This window comes from Bubalus kerabau, chromosome 8, assembly GCF_029407905.1.
Source record: "Bubalus kerabau isolate K-KA32 ecotype Philippines breed swamp buffalo chromosome 8, PCC_UOA_SB_1v2, whole genome shotgun sequence".
In the NCBI taxonomy this organism is placed as follows: Eukaryota; Metazoa; Chordata; class Mammalia; order Artiodactyla; family Bovidae; genus Bubalus; species Bubalus kerabau.
The window spans coordinates 49,599,613-49,626,273 of record NC_073631.1 but is presented as its reverse complement, the minus strand read 5'-3'; the positions used below and the strand labels follow the sequence as shown (position 1 = coordinate 49,626,273).

Genomic DNA, 26,661 nt, shown 5'->3' with positions numbered 1-26,661 from the left:
CTGTATCATCCACGGTTAGTTGAATCCATGGATGTGGAACTGCAGATACAAAGGGCTGACTATCAAGTTATACTTGGATTTTCCACCAGACAGAGAAAAACATCTACTTCTGCTTCATTGACTATGTAAAGCCTTTGACTGTGTGGATCACAGCAAACTGGAAAATTCTCAAAGAGATGACAATACCAGACCAACTTACCTGTCTCCTGAGAAACCTGTATGTGGGCCAACAGTTAGAACCAGATATGGAACAACTGACTGGTTCAAAATTGAGAAAGGAGTATGACAAGGCTATATATTGCTTCATTAACTTATATGTAGAGTATATAATGTGAAATGCTGGGCTGGATGAACAACAAGCTGGAATCATGATTGCTGGGAGAAATATTAACAACCTCAGATATGCAGATGATACCACCGTAATGGCAGAAAGTGAAGAGGAACTAAAGAGCCTCTTGATGAGAATGAAAGAGGAGAATGAAAAAGCTGGCTTGAAACTCAGCATTCAAAAAACGAAGATCATAGCATATGGTCCCATCACTTCATGGCAAATAGAAGAGGAGAAAGTGGAAGCAGTGACAGATTTTCTTTTCTTGGATTCCAGAATCACCACAGACAGTGACTGCAGCCATGAAATTAAAAGATGCTTGTTCCTTGGAAGAAAAGCTATGACCAACCTAGACAGTATATTAAAAAGCAGAGACATCACTTCTGTGACAGAGGTCCATATAGTCAAAGTTATGGTTTTTCCAGTAGTCATGAACTGATGTGAGAGTTGGAACATAAAGAAGGCTGAGCGCCAAAGACACAACTTAGTGACTGAGCAACAGCAAATGACCAAAGAGTCGGTGCCCCAATCCCCATATTGTTCTAGGTCAACCGTATGGGAAAAATTAAATTTAGATTGAATTTCTACTGTGTGGGTGTGGTAAAAATATTTGCAGTTTGCTGTCATTAGGACATTAACCTATGAACTAACCACAGTTCAAGAATATGTGATTGTACATGCATTAGGGACAGAAAATTACCCGAAGTACTTAACTGAGATGAATAATATAAGAGGAAGGCAGGATAGAACACTACCAGTCTGCATGAATTACCTATAATGAACTAACCAGATTCCCACATGTAAACCCAGGGTTTGAAAACAAGTCTACAAGAAAGCTAAACACCAAAGAATTGATGCTTTTGAACTGTGGTGTTGGAGAAGACTCTTGAGAGTCCCCTGGACTGCAAGGAGATCAAACCAGTCCGTCCTAAAGGAGATCAGTCCTGAATATTCATTGGAAGGACTGATGCTGAAGCTGAAACTCCAATACTTTGGCCACCTGATGTGAAGAACTGACTCAATGGAATAGACCCTGATGCTGGGAAAGATTGAAGGCAGGAGGAGAAGGGGACGACAGAGAATCAGATGGTTGGATGGTATCACTGACTGCATGGACATGAGTTTGAGCAAGCTCCCGGAGTTGGTGATGGGCAGGGAAGCCTGGCATGCTGCAGTCCATGGGGTCGCAAAGAATCGGACACGACTGAGCGACTGAACTGAACTGAAGTGCTGCTATGGAAAATTATATGGGGGTTAGTCAAAAATTTTTAAATTACCATTGTTGTTCAGTCGCTCAGTGGTGTCTGACTCTTTGCGGCCCCATGGTCCCCATGGACATAATTACCATATGACACTGCAATTTCTCTCTGGGTTTATAGCCCCACCAAAGTCCAAGCGCGGCAGCCTGTGCGCTCCTACAGTGAAAGGACCACAGTGAGCTCCAGCCCCCACAGGTTTCGAGGCCAAAAGATGGCGCGCGCGATGCCTCCCCAGGTCCAAGAAGCAGCAGCAGGATGAAGCGGGTGAGACCGCCTCCCCTGATCGGTTGCTGCTGCTGCTGCTAAGTCGCTTCAGTCGTGTCCGACTCTGTGCGACCCCATAGACGGCAGCCCACCAGGCTCCGCCGTCCCTGGAATTCTCCGGGCAAGAACACTGGAGTGGGTTGCCATTTCCTTCTCCAATGCATGAAAGTGAGAAGTGAAAGTGAAGTCGCTCAGTCGTGTCCGACTCTTAGCGACCCCATGGACGGCAGCCCACCAGGCTCCTCGGTCCATGGGATTTTCCAGGCAAGAGTACTGGAGTGTGGGCAGGGCCAAAAGCGAAGCCTGCGGCTGAGGGCAGGCTCCGCCCTGAGGGGAGGGGCCGGCAGGCAGCGGCGCGTCGGTGCGCCGCACGTGTGCGAGCGAGGCGGCTGTGAGTCAGCCTGAGCGCTGCGGGGGCCTCGGCGTAAACCGAGCTCGCTGCCTATGCTGGCCTGCTCTCGTGGTTGGTTCTTCCGAGTGGCCCTTTCCTCCGCCTTCCTCCTGCGCCCGGAGCAGCGTGCCTGCCTTCTCGTCGCCCGGCCTGCGCCGCGCGCACGCTCTCAGGCCCCGGGTAAGTGTGCGGCCTCCCCTCTGCCGCCTGGGCTCCGCGGCCAACCTTCGGCCCGGCGCCCCGGCCCGAAACCCACCCTGGAGGGGCAGCATGGACTCGGAAGGAGTCCCGGTCGTGTTCTGAGCCCGCGGCGCGTCCACAGCGCCTCCATTACGGATCGTGCCCGCGGGAGCGCGGCTGTAGCCCGGCTGCTCTTGCGCCTCGGCGGTGCCAGCCCCGCCCCTCCTTGCTCTCCGGGCGGGTCCTAGCGGCCGCCGCGCCTTCTCTCCTCCCAGCGGCGCTGTCAGCGCGTGGATCCCTGTCCCACTCCTCCTCTTCTTTGCCCCCGAGGGTTCCTAAACTCTTCTTCTTCCCGGAAGAGACAACCCTCCTTTATCCTGAAGCCCTTTACAGCGCTCCCGTGCACCGCTGGGCCCGCCCACGTTCTTTCATCCTCTTATGTATCTCATTACTAACAGCGATCCTACTATGTTCCGGGCAGGCTCTCAGGTGACTGCTTTATAGACGTTTTCCAGTGTAGGAGCAAACCAGAGTTTTTCTCGGTCAGATTTAAATGAGTGGATGCAGCAGGGGTTGCTGGGCGTGTTGAAATTAATCCGCAAGGTGTCTTTACCGCCAGCCCTGCACCGAGAGATTTAAAAGTACACTCTCATTGCATAGGTATTAGGGCCTGCCAAGAAATAAGGTTTGGAGAGTTTAGTCTTTCACATATTTAGTTCTGTTGTCAGACCTACAAAAATTCCTATTTTCGGAATTTTTTTAATTCCGAAAATATAGGGTAACTAAAGATTGGTTTTTGTTTCAAGTCTCTAATCATCCGTGAATCGGGCATGCCCCATCTCCTGGGGCTGCCTTGGCAATTGAGGGAACAGTCAAAAATCAGACTACTGTACAGTCATACTGAAAAGGGACTGCTGGATATGCAGTGATTTTGGTCAGTCATTAGGCAGAGTAGCCAACAGTTCGTATGTATTCATTTACAACTCCTTTTGAACTTATATTTTGGTAGAAACTGGTACAGTAGAGCGATTAGTAAAACATGGCTTGTGGCCCCAGATAGGAGAGAGAAATGGAGAAGGAAATGGCAACCCACTCCAGTGTTCTTGCCTGGAGAATCCCAGGGATGAGGGAGCCTGGTGGGCTGCCGCCAATGGGGTCACACAGAGTCGGACACGACTGAAGCGACTTAGCAGCAGCAGCAGGAGAGAGAAATGACAGTCCAGCTGGTCCCTTGACCAAGTTTGCTCCCATCTCAGGTCCTTTGTTGGCCCTGTTTCCACTGCTTTTCGTGTCTAGTTCTTCAAGCCTTTGCTCACAAGTCACCTCCTTAGACTTCACTGAAGAGCACCCCTCTTATTCTCACTGTCCTTACTCTGCTTGATTAGTGGCTTTTGCAGATGTGTGTTTCCTGAGATTGTTTTAATTTTTTTCTCTTATATGTAAGCTCAGTGGGGGCAGGAAATTTTCTTTTCCCCAGTGCCTGGGACCGTGCCAGACAAATAAGAGGTGCTCAATAAATATTTGTGAAATAAACAAATCTAACGGATTTCATTACTTCACATATTAGAGTGTAGTGTGTGCCCTGCCGTAATGAGAGGGCTCCTTATTGTGAGAGCTGGAGGGCTTCTTGATGGTTCGCAGAGGAGGAGGAGAGACGCATTTAAAAAGGATAAGTTGTGGAGGGTTTTGAAGTACAGATGAGATTGAGATTAATATTGCTGTTTTTTCAACGTTCATTTTGCAGGAAATAATGTTAAGGGACTATCAATGTTGCATAAAAATTTTGAAAATGCTAAACTTGATATTTATTGTGGATTGTAGAGGAAGCTTATTTGTGAATCTAATTTCTTAATGAAAAACTTAAAAACTGTTGAAATTGTAAAATTTCTAATCTCATTTGGTTCATTTGGAATGTTAAAAGAAATAAAATCTATTACTTTAGTATTTCCTGTAATGAATTGTGTAGGACTTCGAGTTCATGTGTACGTATCAGTGGATTTCATTTTCTTCCCAGAAGCATCAAGTTTCTGTCTCTAATAAAGATTGCTTGACATTTGAGATGCTGTCTTACTATTTTGGATAGTGTATTTGTGCAGCTTTATGTTTTTTGAAAATTTTTGAAATGTTAATACCATTTTAAAAACTCATAAAGCTAGGCCTTTTACTTCCCACCCCTATCCACCCCCGCTTTTTTCCCCCTCCCTTTTTTTAAAGCCAGTCGTTTTTTACAGCTTTGCCATAGAAGACTTGAATATGTATATTTGGATTTTTCTGAATGCAAACTCATTTCCTTAGAGCAGTTGAATGGGGGCAGTCAGGGTTGTTCCATCATTCTGGTTAAATTCTTCTCAGCCTCTTGGATATTCACATGGTCCTCTCTCATTTAGGAATTATATTTCATTTCAGTCTGATTGTTTTATGTATTTTCTGCTTAAGAAATTGATGCTGATTTTAGTTCTGCCTCTCCTGGTCCAGAAGTTTGTCCAGCTGTTCTAGTAAATATATTCTCAGCTTCTAGGCCCACAGACAGAACTTAGCAAAATATATATTAAGTGATTTATAATCATTTGTGATACATATACCTTAATAATTAATGTCTGTATTAGGGCCATCGGCTAAAACAAATGGAAAATAATTTTGTTTAATGAGCTTGTCTTTGCAATTAAATGTAACAAGAAAAAGAGATCAGGCAAGTGTCCAAAGTATCAAGAAAAAGACTGCCAAAAAATACTAAAGGCCTGTTTATTTGGTGCTCTTGGCAGTGCTTTGAGGGTCTCTTAAAATTGAAATGATGTTTGAAAGAGAGAGCCATGCTTAACCATTAGCCCAGAAAACAAAAGAACCATAAGAAGCTTTGATTTTTTTCCCAGACTCAGCAGCACAGTTCTGCGGTGGAAAGCATCCATAATAAATATTAATGACCAACAGTTGAATAACAACAGCTAGAACAGACCTTTGACCAAGTCATCATTTTTCTGCTTTCCAGAGAAAGGAGCTGAGACTTCAGAGTGGTGGCTCACTTGATAAAGGGCACAGCCTAGATCAGACTCCAAGTCATATGCCCAGACTGCCACTCACCAAACAAGAGTTGACACCAGTGCTTGATACTTCAGATCCAACATCTGCTAATATCCTCATTCCAGGGATGTTAGGTATAACAATCCTGTCCTAAACCTTCTAGAATTTCATTCACATGGGGAAGATGAGGGGATGGAGTGATACACGTATTTTGGCTTAGGTGACTGGTAGTTTGTTGCTAAGATTCTTTGAGGTAAGAGATGCAATTTAAATGAAGTGCATTTGTGGTGGGAAAAGATGAGATCACTTTAGGGCATGTTGAATTTGATGTTTAATTCCACCTCTTACTAGCTGTGTGAACTAGAGCAAGATACTCTCTGGGCTTCAGTTTTTTAGGGGCTAAGGTGGGAATGATAATGACACATAAGTCACAGGGCGGAAGAGAGGCTTAAATGAGCTCAGTGTGCACATCTGTCATTGTTTAGCTGTTGTTCCCATTGCCTTGGACCCTTGAGTGAACAGGGAGTTGGAGATGGGTCTTGGCTGGAAAACGAGACTGAGAAGGAATCAGGACTGGGGAAGGAAGCCGGGGAAGCCAAGTGTAAGCTGTAAGTTGAGCAGGAGGGGAAAAGAGCACCTCGAGATGCAGGAGAAAAGCATGGAGTAGAAGCCAGATCTTCCACCTGAACGTAAGCTTCATGCTGGTTGGGCACTTTATTTGATTTGCTTGTGTGTCGTGTTGTGTCGTGTATGGTGCCTGGAATAATGCCTGGCACAGAGGTGCACGGTGAGTGTTTGCTGAGGGGATGAAATACGGGTACGAGGAGTGAGTGAGTGTTAAAATGAGTCTGGACCTCTCTTCAGAGGGCTGCCGTTGTTTGGCAGTGGTTATCATAAGGGGTTTTGTGACTCTGCTGGTAGGAGGGGCACTGCCTGAGGACCCCTGTTTTCTTGGTGAATGGTGCACAGGAGTTGGAGGGATGGCAAGACAGCCTGGAGGGTTGTCATGAGAGGTCCACTCACCTGGCCTTGTGTTCTCCGGCCAGGAGCACAGGTGGAGACAGCAGAATTGGTCCTCAGTTGAGGTTTGACAGGGATCTTGCAGCAGGACTAGTGAGCAAGAGTGTTGAGTATTGGTTAGGAGTTTGCAGTTGTTGAGCTTTGGAGTACTTGAGGAAATGAAGATGGAAAAGGTGGTATCTTGGAACTGGAGGTCTTGGTGTGTTTGAAGAACAGGTGATGGGAGAGAGGGAGCAGTAGAGCTAGAAAGAGTGGTGGTTTGATGAGGGTAGAATAATTAGTGTATCTTTTTATACCTTGAGCTTTTATAATAAAACATTTCAGACATGCACAGTAGAGAGAATGACGTCATGACATCCCCATGTTCCCATCACCCAGTTTCAACAACTATCAACTCATGGCCAGTCTTGTTTTAAATCTGTACCCTACTCCACTTCCATTCACCACTGGTTAATTATTTTGAAACAAAGTCCAGACTTCATATCTTTTCAACCATAAAGATTTCAGTCTGTATCTCTAAAACATAAAGATTCTGTTTTTAAGTGTAACCACAGTGATATTGCTGAAGTTGAAGCACCAATACTTTGACCACCTGATGAGAATTGACTTCTTAGAAAAGACCCTGATGCTGGGAAAGATTGAAGGCAGGAGGAGAAGGGGATGATAGAGGACGAGATGGTTGGATGGCATCACCAACTCGATGGACATGAGTTTGAGCAAGCTCCGGGAGTTGGTGATAAACAGGGAAGCCTGGCGTGCTGCAGTCCATGGGGTCGCAAAGAGTCGGACTGAGCGACTGAGTTGAATAGTGATATTGCACCTTAAAAGTTGACCATACTATCTTAATGTCATCAACTGTCCCCACTGTTTCAATATCCCTGATTGTCTCATAAATACATTTTTAACAGTTGGCTTGTTGAACCTGGATTCAAAGAAGGATCCAGGTTTATTCCTCCTTTTCCTGTTGCTATTCATTAGTTGAGGGACTGTCTTGATCCTTGTTGGGTTTTCCACATTCAGACTTCTGCTGCTTGCTTCCCTGTGCTGGTGGTGAACGTAACATCTTCTGTCTCTTTATGCCATCTAAACTAGTAGACATAGTTTCAGTCAGTAAGAACTTCATAGACAACAGCATGTCCTTTCAGGGGCCTGCAGTGTCTGGTTGTCTCTTTTTTGTGATGTTAGTGGCCATTGATGTCATTGCCCAGGGCTAGTATTTCATTAGGGAATTGCTACTTAGTGTGTCTTTGATCTCTGAAGATGGGGAAGAGTTTCAGCACCTGTTTCAGTACTTCTCAAAAATATCTACTCGTGCTTAATATACTTCTCTGGATTCTCTGGCAGGTATTAGAGAGTTAATATCCTCAGAGAGTCTGCACACCTCTTGAAGGAGGACAAGAGACTAGCATTTATTTAGTTCCTACTGTGGCTAGCCACTCTGTGTTTGTCATCTCATTTCATTTTCACAACAGTCCTAGGAAGCGCATATTATTCATGTTTTTCAGCTGAAGAACAGGGGCTAGGAGAGGTTATTGACTCTGACCAGTTAAACAGCTGGAAAGTGGGGCAGGAAAGCCTGGTGTTTGGGTGCCTATATGGGTAGTGCACATGAAGGGAGGTAAAATGGGAAGATGTGGACTTAATAGAGAGGAGGGCATGGGATTTGGGCCTCAAAGTCTTCAGGTGAGTCTTAAGGACAGGTGGTGGTGGTGGTGCTCAGTCATGGACTCTGCAATGCCGCAGATTGCAGCACACCAGGCTCCCCCATCCTTCACTCTCTCTTGGAGTTGGCTCAGTTTCATGTCCATCAAATCAGGTGAGACTAGGTTAATCTGAGAATACAGATATGGAGGACCTCCCACTGGAGAGAGTTCTGTGAGCAGTCAGGCTGGGATTGAGACCTGTGGGGGCTGGGCCTGAGTTAGAGGCGTGTGTGGAGGATTGGAAATAACACAGTGCTGGATGATGGACGGTGCCGAAGCAGAATGCGGAAGAGGAAGTAACTGGTGTTTTTGTTGAGGCTCTTGGCCCTCAGGTTGTTGAGAAAGAGCCTGATGAGTTCTCTGCATTCTGGGTAGGAGGTAGATGTGCTGCTGCTGCTGCTAAGTCGCTTCAGTCGTGTCCGACTCTGCAACCCCACAGACGGCAGCCCACTAGGCTCCCCTGTCCCTGGGATTCTCCAGGCAAGAACACTGGAGTGGGTTGCCATTTCCAGCCCTCCCTGAAGAGAGCAGAGTGCAGGACTCGGAAGGGTATCAGGACCTCCTGGTAGATCCTGTCATGCCAGCTGGGAACGTGGGGTGGGGAAGGGGTTGTTTCTTCTAGAGATGTCTGTGTCTCTTTTGGCTGGCAGGCTACTTGAGGGGAGTGAATTGGGACAAATGGGTGGCCCTGATGTCACTGGGTTGTAGGCGATTGAGAACTCGCCTAGCCTGTGTGGTCATCTCAGGCTTAATTTCCACTTGGTTGAAGGTCTTGCCATTGTAGATGCCCACCGTGCAGCCCACCACCTCAGGCAGGATGATTGCATCGTGCAAGCGTATGGCGTCTCAGTGGGCGGCGCCTCCTTCTTGGCTTCCTGCAGGCGCTTCTGCAGCCATGCTGCTCGCTCCGGAGGCCACGGTTCTGGGTCAGCAGCTCACAGGACGTGCTCAGACCCTGGCCGAGGTCCACACCGCCCCTGGAGAGCTGTTGTGGGTTTGGGGGGAAGACTGTGTGTGACACAGTGTAATAAGTGACTCAGGGATGTCTGCCAGGTGCCAGCAACATTGCAGACCTGTACATGTGCTTGTCTCCTCCCCACCCCCATGCCCCTGTGCCTCTTTCTGGGGTCCCCATGTCAGGAAGAGTTGCCCTACCCTCTCAAGTCCCCAGGATGGAAAACCCGAGTCATCCTATAGTATTTCCTCTTTCCTCCACATTGGTCACCCAGTCCTGTCCGCACCACCTCCTAAATGTTCCTGAACCCACCTCCATCTTCTGTTACCCTCGCCTCGGCCTTAGATCAAGCTGATTTCTTTCCTCAGTTGTCTTACCTAATCTCCCAGCCTAACCCCATCTTTCTCTTTGAAAAGATGCCATGAAATATCTCTGACTCATGAATCAGACGGCAGTTTGGTTTTTCAGCTGTAATTTCCTGCATTCAGCCTGGTGTGGCTTTAACCAGCTCCCAGCCTTAACTCCAGGCTCTCTCCTTGTATGTTTTACTCTTTGTGATGCGGGGCCAGCTTGGTGGGCTTCCTATAGCTCTCCGAGCCTCTCTGTGCATGTTGCACCACCTTCCTCCCCACTTTTCCACAGCCTCTCTCTTACTCAGTCCCCAAAGCTTAGCTCAGGTGTTCACTTCTGGTCTTTCATTAGGAAGGGGTCTTCTCCGACACCCTCACCACCAGTGGCCCCGTGATCTTCTGTGTGTGGCCATGTCTCCAAGTAAGCCCCGGGCCCCGTCTGCCTCCGTCACTGGTGTACAATCTCCGAGAGCAGTTTTGTTGAAATAAAATGAGAATGAAATAGCACCAACATCACATAAGTCAGTGTTCTCTTTTGCTATACCTTGCTTAGAACACATAAAAAATGCTTTCTTACTTGAATTAAGAGATAATTTTATAAATTGTACAACTAGTTGCAGTCCACTTCTGTTCCTGTTTCTTGGTTTCTTCCGTTTTCTTTTTTTTTGTCTTTCAAACAAAATTATTTTTATTGACATTTTTCTCTACCTTCCCCCCCCCCTTTTTTTGTAGCTGTCATGATCCTTTTTTCCTTTTCCTTTTCTTTCCATTCTTGATTTTTGACAATGAGGCAAGATCAAACATGGATTCTTAAAATTTAGTTCATCATTATTGCTCTGCTGTAGATGCTTCTATGGATGGGATTCTGGCTAACCAAGAGAACTAGGATGTTCTGCTCATTTATGTTCTTTATGTTTACTGAGTTTGTATGTTACTTTAAGCATCTCCCTATATAATTAATATAGGGCTTCCCAGGTGGCTCAGTGGTAAAGGATCCACCCTGCAATGCGGGAGACATGGGTTTGATTCCAGAGTTGGAAAGGTCTCCTGGAGAAGCAAATGGCAAGCCACTCAGTAGCCTAGGAAATCCGATGGACAGAGGAGCCTGGCGGGCCACAGTCTATGGGGTCACAAAAGAGTCAGACATGACTTAGCGACTAAATAACAATATAATTAAAATAGAAAAAAGCCTTATCCCTGTTTCACCTAGAGCATCAAATAAAATCAAATTAGACAGGCACTTGCAGTCTTAGATATTAATAAATGTGTGCTCTGAACTGCAAAGTATATATGGCTTCCTAGACTTTTGCTCAGTAATTTGTGTACTAGCTTTAAATGATCTGTATTTTTTTAATTGTGGCAAAATACACACAACATCATTCTGACCATTTTAAAGTATATAGTTCAGTAGTGTTAAGTTCATACACATTGTGTAGCCAATATGTAGAGCTCTTTTTTATCTTGAAAAACTGAAACTCTGTACTTAAACAACTTTTTGCTCTCTTTGCTTTTTTTTTTAAGTCCATTTTTCACTTTTTGGCTGTGCTGAGTCTTCACTGTGTCATGCAGGCTTTTCTAGTTGTGTACCCAGGCTCTAAAGTGCTCGGGCTCAGTAGTTGAGGCTCAGGCTTAGTTGCCCCGAGACATGTGGGATTTAGTTCCTGAACAGTGATCGGACCCACATCCCCTGCATTGGAAGGCTCTGGACCACTAGGGAAATCTCATTCTCCTTGCTTCAAAAAGAAAAAAAAAAAAAAAAATGAGTATGTGTTCATGTCAGTAAATGTATGTATACACTTTTATCTTAATCAGTTTTTCGAAAAGATAGCAAGATCCATGAAGCAAAAGTTAGATGATACAACTGTGGTATTCAGTGAAAACAAGTCTTCTGCTGTCCCCAGTCACCTGTACCCTCTCCCAGAAGTAACTGCCTTTTCCAGTTTCTTTGAACATTGGTTTTACATATTGTTTAGCTTATGTACCTTAATGTCATTGTTCTTAATTTTTTTTTTTATGTAAAAGCACTGAGATGAGCATCCTTACAGCTAAAACTTGAAACACTTTAATTAATTTCTTAGGATAATACCTTAAAGAAGTATTTCTGGGTCAAAAGGCATACATATTTTAAAGGCTTTTGATATCAAATTCCCTGCAGAAGTGCTGTACCATTTTTTCTATGCCACTGAAAGCATATTTGGAAGAATTATTTTAATAATTATACTTAGGACCTTAGGAACAAAGTTAACTGTGCCTCTGTTTGCTGAAACCCAATTCTGTATAGAAGTGATTTTTACCACCTACTCTCTTCCTTCTAAAAGGTTCTCTTACATGTTTTCTTGGATACTTGAAAATGGAGATGACAGAAATGACTAGTGTGTCATTGAAACGGGGGTCCGTTGCCATCGAAGATAATGACAGTGTGGCCCCAGCTGAGGAGGCCAAAAGACAGAAGGTCTCAGGATGCTGTCCAACCACAGGTCAAGATGGGCTAGAGAACAGCTCTCTACCCAGCAGCGAAAAGGTGTCTGGGCCTCCTGAAACTGCTGGACAGGGTGAAAAGAACTCTGAGGTTCCGTCAGAGGAAGAGGAGGAGGAAGATGGCCTCTCAGAGGAGGGTGAGGAGGAGGAGGAAGCAGAGAGCTTTGCAGACATGATGAAGCATGGGCTCACTGAGCTGGATGTGGGCATCACCAAGTTCGTAAGTTCTCACCAGGGATTCTCAGGAATCTTAAAAGAAAGGTTCGTTTTGTTTTTGTATCAAGTTATTTTTGTTTTATTAATTCTTTTCTTTAAAAATAAATCAGTCTATTTTTCCATTTTTAGTGTTCTGTCCCCAAGGATTTTTCACACCAGTGGTCGGTCAGGAATAGGATGAAGGAAAGCTGCCCAAATAAGTAAATGAAACTATTTGAATATAAAATGAGTAAAAAATAGCAATTTCCCTGTGGCCTGCTTTGTTAGTATGTGAATGGGTATTTCCTTAAAATATATTACTTTCAATGGTAATTAAATGGTTTCGAGTTTTCCCTTGAATTGGTCTTAAAATCTTAAACTCTTTTACCTGAATGGGCCACATCGACAGGAGAGAGAAGGTAGTCTTTGTAGCCAGGTGGATCTGGCTGTGAGTGTAGTTCAGCCACTTCATAGTTACTTAAATCCTTTGAGCCTCAGAATCCCTGTCCAAAAAATGGGTCATAATGCTACCTGGGAATAGTTAATAGGACTTTAAATAATGTATGTAAAGTATTTAGCATAAAGGTAAGCTTCAGGGTGGCTCAAGGTAGATACACTAGCTTCCAATTTAGTTAAATTTGCTGTGTTTCATGATTCACTTTAGAATGAACTATATAATCATAGGGCAACATTAATAAGCTTTGACCTAGGCATTTTTCTGGAAGAGTGTTCTAGAAGCTCAGAAGGTCTTTTCTGTACCTGGTACCAGGCCAAGATGTGGATTAGACTTCATCATGAAACCAGAAAAAATAACTACATGACTTTGCACTGAGAGTTTTTATTTTTAATACCTGTTTGCACAATAATAAGGCTTACTGTTGACAAACTTTCTCCTAAAATTAATAGGCAGCAAAATGATAATGCTCTGATTTTCTTTTCCTCAGATACTCTGATTTTGTCGTTCATGAAATAGGAAGAGATGGACAAATCAGCCATTTGAGTGACTTGTCTGTCCCAGTAGATGAAGAGGTAGGAACAGCTCTCTAGCAAAAGTCACCTTCTGTATAAAAATAATATTTCATGGAGATCACAGAAATACAGAGCTTTGACAGCCTCAAATTCTGTGTGTGACTCACTGAGAGTTCTCGTGGTTATTTTAAAGGATCCTTCAGAAGATGTATTTACAGTTTTAACAGCTGAAGAAAAGCAACATTTAGAAGAGCTCCAGCTTTTTAAAAATAAGGAAACCAGTGTTGCCATTGAGGTAAGTAGTGCAAAAACACGTGAGAAGTTTTTTTTAAGGTTTTCATTGCGTCTTTTTGGGTGGATGTTTAATAAGTGTCTTCTGGAAGAATTACAGTAGTTAACAAAAGGATGGACTTGCCCTATTTGATCTGAAAGAGCATTGTGTTAAAAAATGTTTTTTATCAGTGGCAGGTAACAAGTATTCAGATAAACTATGACCAAAAGAAAAAAAAAGTTGTTTTTGCTTAAAAAAATTTTTTTTACATGACCACAAATCGACAAAAAAAAATCTGCTGTTTGGAATTGTAGAGTGACCATTGTATCACATAGCGTCTGCTGCGAAGGACTATCACAGCCTGACAGAGTGTGGTCCTGACAGGGAGGCCATGGCCCAGCTCCAAAGGCCTCCTGGTCTCAAATGAGGCACTGGAAGGGAGGGGAATTGGGGGAAGGAGGTAAGGGAGTGTTGCTTTGCTTATCTTGAGACTACTTCTGTTCATAACAAAAAGAGCTCAGCTACTAAATAGAACAGTAAGTGCCTTTTTTACAGTTGTTTGTTACGGAAGTTTTACTCTTCTCAGTTAGTGCTGTCACTGGTGGCTAAGCCATAAAGAATCTGCTTCCAATGCAGGAGATGTGGGTTCAGTCCTTGGCTTGGGAAGATCCCCTGGAGAAGGAAATGGAAATGGTAACCACTCCAGTGTTTTTGCCTGGAGAATTCCATGGACAGAGGAGCCTGGTGGGCTACAGTGCACAAGCTCACAAGGGTTGGACATGACTTAACAACTAAACTACCACCTCCATGATCCTGTCCAGTGAAATTGTGATGCGAGACATGTTTTTAATTTCAAATCTTCAAAAAATGTAAAACAAACAGGCAAATAATTTTGGCAGTATATTTTATTTGCCCTACTATTTTCAAAATATTTCAGTATATAATCAGTATTTTCAAAATTACTAATGACATGTTTTATTTTCTTTTTTTCCTACCAAGTCTTCAGAATCCTGTGTTACTTTATACCAGTAGCACATCTCATTTCAGACTTGCCATGTTTCAAGTGCTCAGTTGCCGTGTATGGCTAGTGGTTACCATAAGGGACACAGCAGCTCTAGGTGATCTCTGTAGCAAAGAAAATACTTTACAAGATTCTAAGAATCTTGTAGCATAAGACTTTTAGAGTTGTAAGTTTGTGTTAAATTCATCTTGCACTATATTTTGATGACTTGCTGGATTTCGGATTATCAGAAATTGCCACTTCCATTGCTCCCAGGTAGAAAGAGTTTACTGTAACTTCTCAGAATTTGGGGGGATTCCCTCATGGCTCAGACAGTAAAGAGTCTGCCTGCAGTGTGGAAGACCTGAGTTTGATCCCTGGGTTGGGAAAATCCCTGGAGAAGAAAATGGCAACCCACTCCAGTATTCTTGCCTGGAAAATCCCATGGACGGAGGAGCCTGGCAGGCAAAGTCCACAGTCTCGCAAAGAGTCGGACACGACTGAGCGATGTCACTTTTGCTTTTTTCACTTTCAGAATTTATTGTTTGCCTTCAACCCTCTTCTCCCCACCAAAATTTCTCAGAAGTATGTACTATTAAAATTTTCAATTCAGTTCAGTTCAGTCGCTCAGTTGTGTCCGACTCTTTGTGACCCCATGAACTGCAGCATGCCAGGCCTCCCTGTCCATCACCATCTCCCGGAGTTCACTCAAACTCACGTCCATCGAGTCAGTGATGCCATCCACCCATCTCATCCTCTGTTGGCCCCTTCTCCTCCTGCCCCCAATCCCTCCCAGCATCAGAGTCTTTTCCAATGAGTCAACTCTTCGCATGAGGTGGCCCAAGTACTGGAGTTTCAGCTTTAGTATCATTCCTTCCAAAGAACACCCAGGACTGATCTCCTTTAGAATGGACTGGTTGGATCTCCTTGCAGTCCAAGGGACTCTCAAGGGTCTTCTCCAACACCACAGTTCAGAAGCATCACTTCTTCCGCACTCAGCTTTCCTCACAGTCCAACTCTCACATCCATACATGACTACTGGAAAAACCATAGCCTTTAATGACTGAATTTACTCATAGACAAAATAGTCAACAATGCCAAGAAGAAAATTCCCAAGAATTGGTTTTGAGAGCACTCTAGGAGGATGGTCCAGGCAATGCAGTGATATATTATCTCTATAATATGTTTTTTCCTACAGAGATGGCAAGATTTACTATCACCTTAAAAATTATAGTTATGCCATCTACTGAAAGATTTTACCTTAAAGAGCATGAACCTTGGGTAGGTGTCCTCATCTATAAAATAGAAGGATAAACTTTCTGAGTTTTTGAGGTCTGAATATGTATTCACTCATACATACAAACTATGGTTCCATCTCATTGCTTTCAGTGAATTCTAGGTCTAGACTCAGGTTTTTTTTGGCTGTACCACTCAACTTGCAAGATCTTAGGCACCAAACCTGCAGAGTCCTAACCACTGGAGCACCAGGGATTTCCCCTAGACTCACTTTTCAATATGGAAAATGTCTTATCTATATTATAATGTATTTTTCTTTTACATACGTATTCATTTATATTTTTTATTTTGCTAGAATATTCTTAGGTTTAGCCAGTAGTAGTTATATTACATCTTATTAGCTTACAAGTTACAGTCCATCAGTGGGTCATGAAATTAGTGTACTGTATCTTAACCAACATTATTTTTTTTTAATTACAGTGTTGTGTTATTTTCTGGTGTACAGCAAAGTGATTCAGTTTATATATATATATATATATAAATTTTTTTTTTTTCTTTTTTCATTAGGTTTGTTTGTTTCTCTGTGTGTTTGGCCTCACTGTGGCCTATGGGATCTTAGTTTCCCCATCCAGGGATTGAACCCACGCCTACTGCAGTGGGAGCACAGAGTCCTCACCATTGGATGCCAGGGAATTCCCCCCATTAGGGTTTATTATGAGATATTGAATATGTTAGTTCCCTGTACTGTACAGTAGGACCTTGTTTTTTATGTTTTTGTATATAGTAGTTTGTATCTGTTAATGACAAACTCCTAATTTATTCCTCTCCCACCCTCTTTCTCCTTTGGTTACCTTTGGTTTGGTCTCTGTGTCTGTCAGAATGTTTCTGTTTTGTAAGTAAGTTCATTTGCATCATATTTTAGACTCCACATATAAGGTATATCATATTTTATTTGTCTTTCTCTTTCTGACTGACTTCGTTTAGTATACGTATCTCTAGGTCCATCCATGTTGCTGCAGATGGCATTACTTCATTCTTGTTTATGGCTGAGTAGTGTTCCATTGTATAAATACCTCGTCTTCATCCATTCATCTGTCAATAGATATTTAGATTGTTTTCATGTCTTGGCTGTTATAAATAGTGCTGCCATGAACATGTATCTTTTCAAATTATGCTTTTGTCCAAATATATGTCCAGGAGTGGGATGGCTGGTTCATATAGTAATTCTATTTTTAGTTTCTAGAGGAACCTTCAGATTATTTTCCATAGTGCCTGCACCATTTACATTCCCACCAACCGTTTAAAAGTGTTTCCTTTTCTCCATACCCTTTGCAGCATTTATTTGTACACTTTTTAATGATGACCGTTCCGACTGGTGTGAGGCAGTACCTCATTGTAGTTTTGATATGCATTTCTCTAATAATTAGCAGTGTTGAGCATCTTTTCACATGTCTGTTGGCCACCTATATTATCTTCTTTGGAGAAATAGCCATTTGGATCTTCTGCCCAATTTTTGATTGGGTTTTTTGTTTGTTTGTTTGTTTTTATTTATTTTTTTAATTATTATTATTATTTTTAGTAATCAACAGTTTTTTTTTTTAATTTTTATTTTATTTTTAAACTTTACATAATTGTATTAGTTTTGCCAAATATCAAAATGAATCCGCCACAGGTATACATGTGTTCCCCATCCTGAACCCTCCTCCCTCCTCCCTCCCCATACCATCTCTCTGGGTCGTCCCAGTGCACCAGCCCCAAGCATCCAGTATCGTGCATCGAACCTGGACTGGCAACTCGTTTCATACATGATATTTTACATGTTTCAATGCCATTCTCCCAAATCTTCCCACCCTGTCCCTCTCCCACAGAGTCCATAAGACTGTTCTATACATCAGTGTCTCTTTTGCTGTCTCGTATACAGGGTGATTGTTACCATCTTTCTAAATTCCGTATATATGCGTTAGTATACTGTATTGGTGTTTTTCTTTCTGGCTTACTTCACTCTGTATAATAGGCTCCAGTTTCATCCACATCATTAGAACTGATTCAAATGTATTCTTTTTAATGGCTGAGTAATACTCCATTGTGTATATGTACCATAGCTTTTAAATAACAGAAACAATGGCTAAATAGTTTCAAGTGTTTGCTTCTGTGGAATAGAAATTAAGGGTAGAAAGAGTGTGGGGCAGAGAAAAGTTTTTTATCATCAGCATTTAGATTTCTTAAACTGTCTGCCTGCTGCTGCTACTGCTAAGTCGCTTCAGTCGTGTCCAACTCTGTGCAACCCCATAGACAGCAGCCCAACAGGCTCCCCCGTCCCTGGGATTCTCCAGGCAAGAACACTGGAGTGGGTTGCCATTTCCTTCTCCATGTTTGTTTGTTTTTATATTGAGCTATATGAGCTGTTTATATTTTGGAAGTGAATCTGTTGTCAGTCACATCATTTGCAAATGTTTTCTGCCAGTTGGTAGATTGTCATTTTTGTTTATGGTTTTCTTTGCTGTTCAAAAACTTGTAAGTTTGATTAGGTTCCATTTGTTTAGTTTTGCTTTTGTTTGTATGCTGTACCCACTTTGGTAAGAGTTTGTATCATGAATGGATGTTAAATTTTATCAAATACTTCTTATGCATCTGTTGAGATGATCATATGGTTTTGTCTTTTGTTGATGTGATGTGTCACATTAATTTTTTTTTTTTTGGCATGTGGGATCTTAGTTTCCCTACAAGAGATCAAACCTGTGCCCCCTGCAGTGGAAGCACAGAGTTTTAACCACTGGACTGCCAGGGAAAGTCCCTCACATTGATTGATTTGCATGTGTTGAGCCATCCTTGTGACCCTGGGATGAATCCAACTGGATTATAGTGTATAATCTTTTTTATGTGTTGTTAGATTCAGTTTGCTAATATTTTGTTAAAATTTTTTACATCAAAGATAATATTTTTCTTTATAGTGAGTGTCTTTGTCTGGTTTTGGTATGGGATGATGGCTACTTAAAATGACATTGGGACTGTTCCCTCCTCTTAAGGGTTTGAGAAGGATCAGTGTAAGTTTCTCTTTGTATGCTTGATGGAAGTCCCCAGTGAAACCATCTGGTCTTGGACCTTTGTTTGCAGCGAGTATTTTTTATTACAGATTCTGTTTCATTTCTAGTGCTCCATCTGTTCAAATTATCTGTTTCTTCCTGATTCAGTTTTGGTGGGCTGTATGTTCTTGAAACTCGTCCATTTCTTCTAGATTGGTGAAGAAACTTTATTGGCGTGTAGTTGTTCATAGTATTCTCTTATGGTTTTCTGTATTTCTGTGTTATTGGCTGTTATTTCTCCTCTTTCATTTCTTATTTTGTTTATTTGGAATGCCTGGCCAGAGATTTGTCGATTTTTGTTTAGCTCTTCAGAGAAACTGTTCTTGCTAACCAACATTTTTCTAACATAATGAAATGAAATAGGAAATAACAGTACATTGCACATTATAAGGGTTAAGTACTGTTCTGTACATTTTTTAAAGATTTTTAATAAGGTGCATACGCATATTAATATATTGGAGAAGGAAATGGCAACACACTCCAGTATTCTTGCCTGGAGAATCCCATGGACAGAGGAGCCTAGCAGGCTACAGTCCATGGGGTCACAAGAGTTAGACACGACTTAGCAACTAACCCATCACATATTAATATATATTGCTGGATACTGAATCCAGGTATGAAATGTATTTCTCAGTGTAAGATACATTCAGAAATTGAAAAACAGTTGTATAACTAGTTAGTTTACATTTTCTTGATGTAGATTTTTCTCTTTTAGTAACAAATATACTGGATTGTCATTATAAAGTTTCTCAGTATAGGGCAGGGTTCATTTGACTCAGGAGTAGATTAGATTGCATTATTCAGGGAATCGAGTTTCTGATATCCCCAAACACACAGCTCACCTGCTTTTCCATCTGTGAGCCCTGAGGTGTTCATTGTTTAGCTGAGTCCCTGAAAGGGAGCGTCTGTGATGGGTGACTATGGAATTGGATGGCCTGGAATTCATATCTGGCTCTGCTCCCCTCCAAATATATAATCTTAACTTCTCTCAGCCTCACTTTCCTCGTCTCTAAATAAATGTGCTGGTGGCTTGATAGGGAACTGATGGGGATTGAATAAGACAGTGATTGTAAAATGATTGGTAATAGTACCTGGCAGCTGGACAAACTCAGTAAATGGGTTCTTATGATTTGCAATTTGTAAAGGTCTAAAAGATTTCTGATATGAAAGGCACCTAAATATCCTTCAACAGATGGATGGGTAACTAAGATGTGGTACATATATATGCTGGGATCCTACTTAGCCAAAAAGAATGAAATAATATGCAGCATGGAGGGAACTACTAAGGGAAATAAGACAGAGAAAGATAAATACTATGGGATACCACTTATATGTAGAGTCTAAAATATGATACAAATGAACTATTTGCAAAACAGAAACAGACTCACAGATACAGAGAACAAATTTAAGGTTACCAAAGGAGAAAGGGGTGAGGGACTAATAAATTAGGAGTTTGGAATTAACTGATACAAACTAGTATGTGTATAGTAAACAGTAAGGACCTACCATATACCACGGAGCTATCTATATTTAATATCTTGTAATTATGTATGTATAGTTGAATCACTTTCCTCTACACCTGGAACATTGTAAATCAACTATACTTCAATAAAAAAATAATTAATTAAAGAAAAAAAAAGACTTCTGAAATTGTACCCTTCTACGTTGGTTACTTTATATCATTATTAAGATAAGTAGTGTTTTTACTAATTCTTTAGTATTATTTCCTTTATTTAATGTTTGTTAAATTAGTATCATTATCTGTGTTTTTAATAGGTTATTGAGGACACCAAAGAGAAAAGAACCATCATCCATCAAGCAATTAAATCTCTGTTTCCAGGATTAGAGACCAAAACAGAAGACAGAGAAGGGAAGAAATATATAGTAGCCTATCATGCAGCTGGAAAAAAGGCTCTGGCAAGTAAGTGGGCTTGTGACCGGGCGTTTCTTCTGCCTCCTCATTCTCCCTGCCTGTTCACACTCAAGGGTCATTTTGCAGTTGTTCCGAGATGGATATTGACCATATCATTCCTTCAAAGAAGGTGAACAGTCTTTCAGATGCTAAAGCAATCCTGCATCTGAAATCACACTCACACTAGCATGTGTCTGGTAAAGGGGGCAGCAGGTCTTACATGTGAGGGCGGGTTTGCTGTAGTGATAGTGGCGCCAGAGAGAGTCGTACGTAATTCAATACGTTCCCTAAAGAGCAGAGCAGGCCGAGTGGTAAGTCAGGAAGGAGACAGAAGAATATTGCTCATTCTGTCCTCTTAATGGAGGTAAGAAAGCTTTCAAATGAACAGAAACTGCTTGTCACCTCTCCCAGTGGCATATTCTGCAAAGTCCCTATATTGACAGTGCCGCTGCTTTCCAATTGTGAGTACCTTGTTGACTACACATAAAAAACATGGAATATATAGAAAACCACCCCTTCACCCAAGCCCATGTTTCACTGAGTAGCATCTGTTTGAAGTGGGTGTGTTGTCAGTGAACCCTGTTTATTTATGTGCTATGTTCTACAGCCACGAAAATAACTATTTGCATATAACCTTAAATATTGGATGATAATTTTTCTTCTTTTACCTGTCAGATCAGTAGATAAAATTTTTATGAAAATTACAAAAGGGAAAATTCCTCACCTCCTCCCCGACCGTTGATGACGCCTGTTAGTGAAGAGTTACTTCTAGGTATATTTGTTGGAGTAAAACTCCACAATTGTTATATAACAGAAGATTGTCCAAACCATCAGTGCTTTGTCAGTATTCTCTTGGGATAACCCTGTGAGTGGATGAAGCCTTAATTGTCTATAACTGTGGTTCTAGTGAAAGGAGAGGATGTGAGAAAAATGGGAGCAGAAATAAGATTTAGCTGTGCCTGAGAAAACCATGCCATCAAGTCAGTAGATCTGGATAGTGATATAGAAGTGAGAATCCTTGAGCAGTGGGGAGGAGAAAGTGGAGGTTGGAGGTCGCTTCACAGCAGATAACCAGAAAGGGCAGGGAGAGGATATGTTCTGGGACTGCTTGAGGGCATGAGTTGTTAATCACTTCTCAGTTCAGAGGCTCATGGCTTGAGTGCTCTATGTTTCTTTGATGTCTGAGTGACAGTATAACATATCACCTTGAAAGCTGTTCTGCAGCTAGGGTTGTCCAGGAGGATTAAGCCCAGTGAGGAGTGACGTGAGTGACTGTTTTTTCCATTCTCCCACTTATCTAGCAGTGGAGGAGAGGTGAATTCCTACATAGATGATTTGCCGCATTCAGTCTTAATTCTCTCAGGAAGCCGGGTTGAGAAGGGCTGCTCTGGAGAAGTTCCTTGGAGAGAAGAGGCAGTCCTCATCGGTCAGCCACCTTTTTGCAAAGGCAGGAGGAAGAGGCAGGGTCTTGTTCTGACAACTGTGGTCCTGAGGAAGCAGATTGGAAAAGGCGAAGCCTGTGTTTCTCAGACTGGTTGCTTCTTGGAAATGGTTGCTCCTCCTTGGAGGCAGCCGAGTTTTGTGATCTTGGTATTTGCAGGCCACAGTGGCCAGCAGTTTGCCCCTGAAGTGAGTGGTGCCGGATCCCTGGTGTTCTGTGTTTATCCACCTTTTCTGTGCTTATGCCACACCACACCTTCCTTTTTTTCCCCCTCAAATAAAAAATTTCCTTAAGGTTTTCCAAGTGAGGTACTGAGCTGTGTGACATGAACCACCCCTTTCCCTTCTCACATCTTCAATAAAATATTAATTTCTCACTATGAAAAAGAAGCATGAAGCAGGTCCAGTTGAATCAGTGTGTGGACGAAGATTGGGCCCTTTTGGGCTTGAGGGCCTGTGGCATTTATTCAGAGATGGACTAGAGGCCTGCTCTCTGCATGTTCTCTACCACCTCCTCAGAGGCCCGACTGGCACTGGAGAGCCTGTGAGCATCTCCAGGTCTGGCCCCCACCTGCGAGCTGGGGGCCACTTCAAGTAGGCAACACTGGGAACGTAGGGAGAGCTGGTGTCTGGAGATGGCAGTTCTTGCCTATACAGACAGAACCCACAAACAGTGACAGCTCGTCCTCCTAGGGCACCTCGCCTGGCATTTGAACAGATTAGCTTTTAAAGCCTCATTGCAAAGCTAAGTTGGAATGTTTTGAGCTCCCTTACTACCAAACCCTGACGTAAGTTGTTATTGGTGGGTCATGCACCATGTAGCAGGTTTGCAACATTCTTAACCTCAGATAGAGCCAGGCAGCCTAAAATACAGGCATGATAGATTCTAAATCATGGTGGCCAAACACAAATTATTGATACCAGGTCTTTTAACCCTAATGTTATTTGGTGTGTTAATCCAACCTGATAGACAGGGCACGTTGATTTATCTACCAAAGTGAAGTTATGGTATTTTTCTGAAAATACTGTATAATTATCATACACCATGTACTCAGGTAAATTAACTTATATTTTGAAATAAATAGTGTACATCTCCAAAAAACTTTTTAAGGACTTAAGTTTAAAATTTTTTTTTTTTTTTTTTTTTTGCCATGTACTATCTAGAGATAATCCATTCTATGTGAAATTAATGGTTTCCAGGGGCATACCTGTATCTAGGAGCCTGCAGAGACTAAGGAGGAAGAGCCAGACAGATTTAAAAGTTCATTTTCTGGGAGAGACTGCTGTTACGGAATCCATAGGAAGATGGGATTTCAGTGATGGAGTGATTAGCCATGGAAAATATTCCAGACAGGTCCAGCAAGATAAGAACTCTGAAACACATCCACCGACTTTTAGGATCTTGGGGATCATTGGCATCTTTGCCAAAGCAGTTTTATTGGAAACCAGTTCACACAGTAGGTTAGGATGGAAGATAATAAATCCACCATAAAGATAAAGACAAAGAAAAGGAACATGCTTAAGGAGAGGGAGACATAGGTTTGACTAAAATGCAAGAGCCAGCCCTGAGCATATTGATATATTGAAGGGGAAGAGCTGATGGAGAGGGAGCTGGGTAATGGTGGCTGGAGCAGGACCCCAGAGGAAGCTGCAGGGTGGGTGTGCAGGGGTGCAGCAGGGGAAATTGTCTTGAATGAGAAGGAAAGAATGTTCTGCATGCTACCCATCCTGTCGTCTTTCTTGAGCTACAAACGTTTTTCCTTCTTTATTCATGTGGATCTCTGCTCAATACAGGAATCTTCCTGAATGTAGTTTTCTTTTTTTATCTGGATTCTGTTTCTCCTCTCCCTGGGGCTGCAGTATCAGACCATCAGAAGGTTGCTTCCTAGCCTGAGAATTCGTTGCTTTCGCATTTTAAGTCAGCGTGTCTCAAAAATGTGTGAAAGTTATTTTAAATTCACTTAAATTGCTACCTAGCGTTCCAAGGATTTGGAGTTTTATAAAGTCAAACAAATCGCCCAAAGGAAATTGAGACTCACTGATTTTCCATTACTCAAAACATTTCCAGTTAATAAATACATATGCTTATTAACAGTTTGTGTACTGAGTGCACTTAGAAAAAGAATCCTTGTATGTTATTTACCGAGGAGATAATTGAATGCATGCTCACTGCTTGGATTTGCTAATACGATGCATGTTTGTGAGCCAAACTCATATCGGTTGTCATGGTTTCTCGTAAGGTGTAATAGCACTTAGTGTTTTAGTCTTGTGGTTTCATTTGTTTCTTGTCACTAGATATACCAAATGGGTAGTTAGAAGAAAATGTAGCTTACACTTCATCAGCTTTTATCACAAAATTTTTTTAAAGTTTTTATTATGGACATTTTCAAACATGCAGACAAGTAAAGGAAGTAGTATATTGAACCTCTGTGTACCATCAACCATCTTCAGTATTATTAACATTTTGTTGTTGAATCTGTTCCTCCTACTTTTTTTCCCTTCTTGAGATGTTTTTAAAGAAAATCCTATGTAGTACTTAATTTCACACGTAACTACTTCAGCATATATCTGATAGAAAAGGACTAAAGCCCTAAACCATTATCACCTCCTGACAAAATCAATAATAATTTCTTAATATCTCATACCCAGTGCATGTTCAGTTTTCCCCTCATTGTCTCAGAAATGCCTTTTGCATACAGAGGACTCGTTTAAATCATGATACAGACAAGGTCAGAACATTGCATTCGACGAATGTCTCTTCAACCTCTTTTTATCTATTGGTTTGAAAAGTGTTTTCCATAATTTTTGCATTCTTTTAAAATAATAAAATCAGTGCAGGAAATTCATGAACACAGAAAAGCACAATACAAAGCAGTCATCACTTGCAGCCTCAACAACCGAAAGATAATTACGAATAGTGTTCTGGTACACGTCTTCCCATTTTTAAGAAAACAAATCTCTGGATGGGGAGGCATTTTGTATCCAGTCTCACACCTTTCGCTATGTCCCGTGGGCACAGACAGTACAGCTTTGAGGATCAATGAACAGGCCACTGTGAGGGCATAGACAGGGAGGCTTGAACCTGTCGGTGAGTTTTCTGCTTGTTCACTGTTTGCCTCTGCGACATTCCATTGTTAATGTCTAAATCGCTGTCAACCCACCACATAACCACCAGATGCTGTAGGAGTTCCTCGGTAGCAACTTCCCATGCGATCATTTGCATGTTCACTTCTAAAGCACTTTAATGTTATTATAAATTAAATACTGCTCTCTTGTGCTCTTTATGCTGTGCATTTGGACAGAGGTCAGAACTGCAGCAGGTAAGAGCGGTTGGCGTTTCATGTAGGTAAAATGAAACGCCAATGAATTTTGTCACAAGTACTAAGTATAGACAACTTGGCTTAAATGGAGGGAGCTGGAAGGAAAACCAAAAATAGTATCCCTGCTCACAATTTCCTGAGGATGAGTTGTAAGGAATTCACACCAAGAACCAAAGAAATACTTGCAGAGCTTTTTCTGTAATACTTTAAGCATACGTGCTGTGGCAGTTTTCCAAATGGCTTAACTGGTCAGGTTGTTCTTTACATTGTAGCTTACATAACTAACCTGTCAAGCAATGCTTTTTGCCTTGGCAAAGGCAGGTGTATAAGTAACTTGAGTACCGGAAGTTTCTTATGTCTCTAAAGATGAAGAATTCATGACTTCATGCTAAAGGGTTATTTTAGGCACAAAGAAAAAGGAACATTTCTAGAAGACAAAGACTTTTCTAGGGATTGTGTGAAATATTTTTTCAGTCTGTTTCTTTCAACGAGTTAGAGAAGTGAAGTGAGTTAGATGCATTGTCAATAGCAGCTGCACCTGTGTGTCACATGAGACTCATGGACATTCTTGTACAACATCTGGGAAGTGCAGTTGTGGCTTACACATTTTCCCCAAAGTGTTGATTTTTCAGAACACCTTTCAGCAATGAAGTCTAAATCTTGATGTTGTTTGAATAGATGTTTCTAGTAGTATAATTTAAATGTTTAAAAGAACAGCTGTAAAGTCAGATTCTCCAAAGTCTTGAAATGTTTGTCAGTTTCTTAAAAGTTGGGCAGTTGAAGTAGCAATGGCTCAGACTTTTAATTTTTAAAGTCTCCTCTTGCCCGAAGATTGACAATTAGGTATTGAATGCCAGCTGTTCTCTCTGTCTGGAGACCTTTGGAAATGACATAGTATTACCTAAACTTCTGTGACAGAAGTGGCCTTTGGAAAGTCTCACCGTGTCACCAAGCCAGCTTGTTGCGGGAACACCTAACTGGCGAGACAAGGCAAGGTTTGTGGGTTCCTCCATGACTGCTGGTGCCCCCCTGGCCTGCTTATATTCTGGAGAGCCCGTTGATCCCCTTTCAGACACCTGTTTAGCAACTAAACCAGGGGATGGTTGGACTCCTCTGTGTTTCTGTATGTGAAGATTGTTCATTAGGTTTAATGACTCGTCATATGACCTGTACTTCTTGCTTTTGATTTCAAATAGAGACAGATAAGTATGCAATCAGAGAATTTAATAATGCCTGTGGTCCACACAGCTATAACCATCTAACCTGTGTTTCTTGTCAGTCCGGATCTG

General features: G+C 42.0%; 1 protein-coding gene across 2 annotated transcripts in view; it reads left to right on the top strand.

Moving 5' to 3' along the window:
* The first annotated feature begins 2,186 nt into the window (after positions 1-2,186).
* Positions 2,187-26,661, top strand: part of PUS7 (pseudouridine synthase 7) — a 57,003-nt gene continuing 32,528 nt past the window's right edge. The window contains exons 1-5 of one of the 2 annotated variants that reach the window (XM_055590210.1): positions 2,187-2,422; positions 11,787-12,207; positions 13,086-13,170; positions 13,304-13,405; positions 20,477-20,621. In XM_055590210.1, the coding sequence (XP_055446185.1) occupies positions 2,296-2,422; positions 11,787-12,207; positions 13,086-13,170; positions 13,304-13,405; positions 20,477-20,621 (880 nt within the window). In that variant the 5' untranslated portion in view covers positions 2,187-2,295. Of the gene's footprint in view, positions 2,423-5,982; positions 6,130-11,786; positions 12,208-13,085; positions 13,171-13,303; positions 13,406-20,476; positions 20,622-26,661 lie in introns of those variants that run through there. The other variant, XM_055590211.1, reaches the window with a different exon arrangement.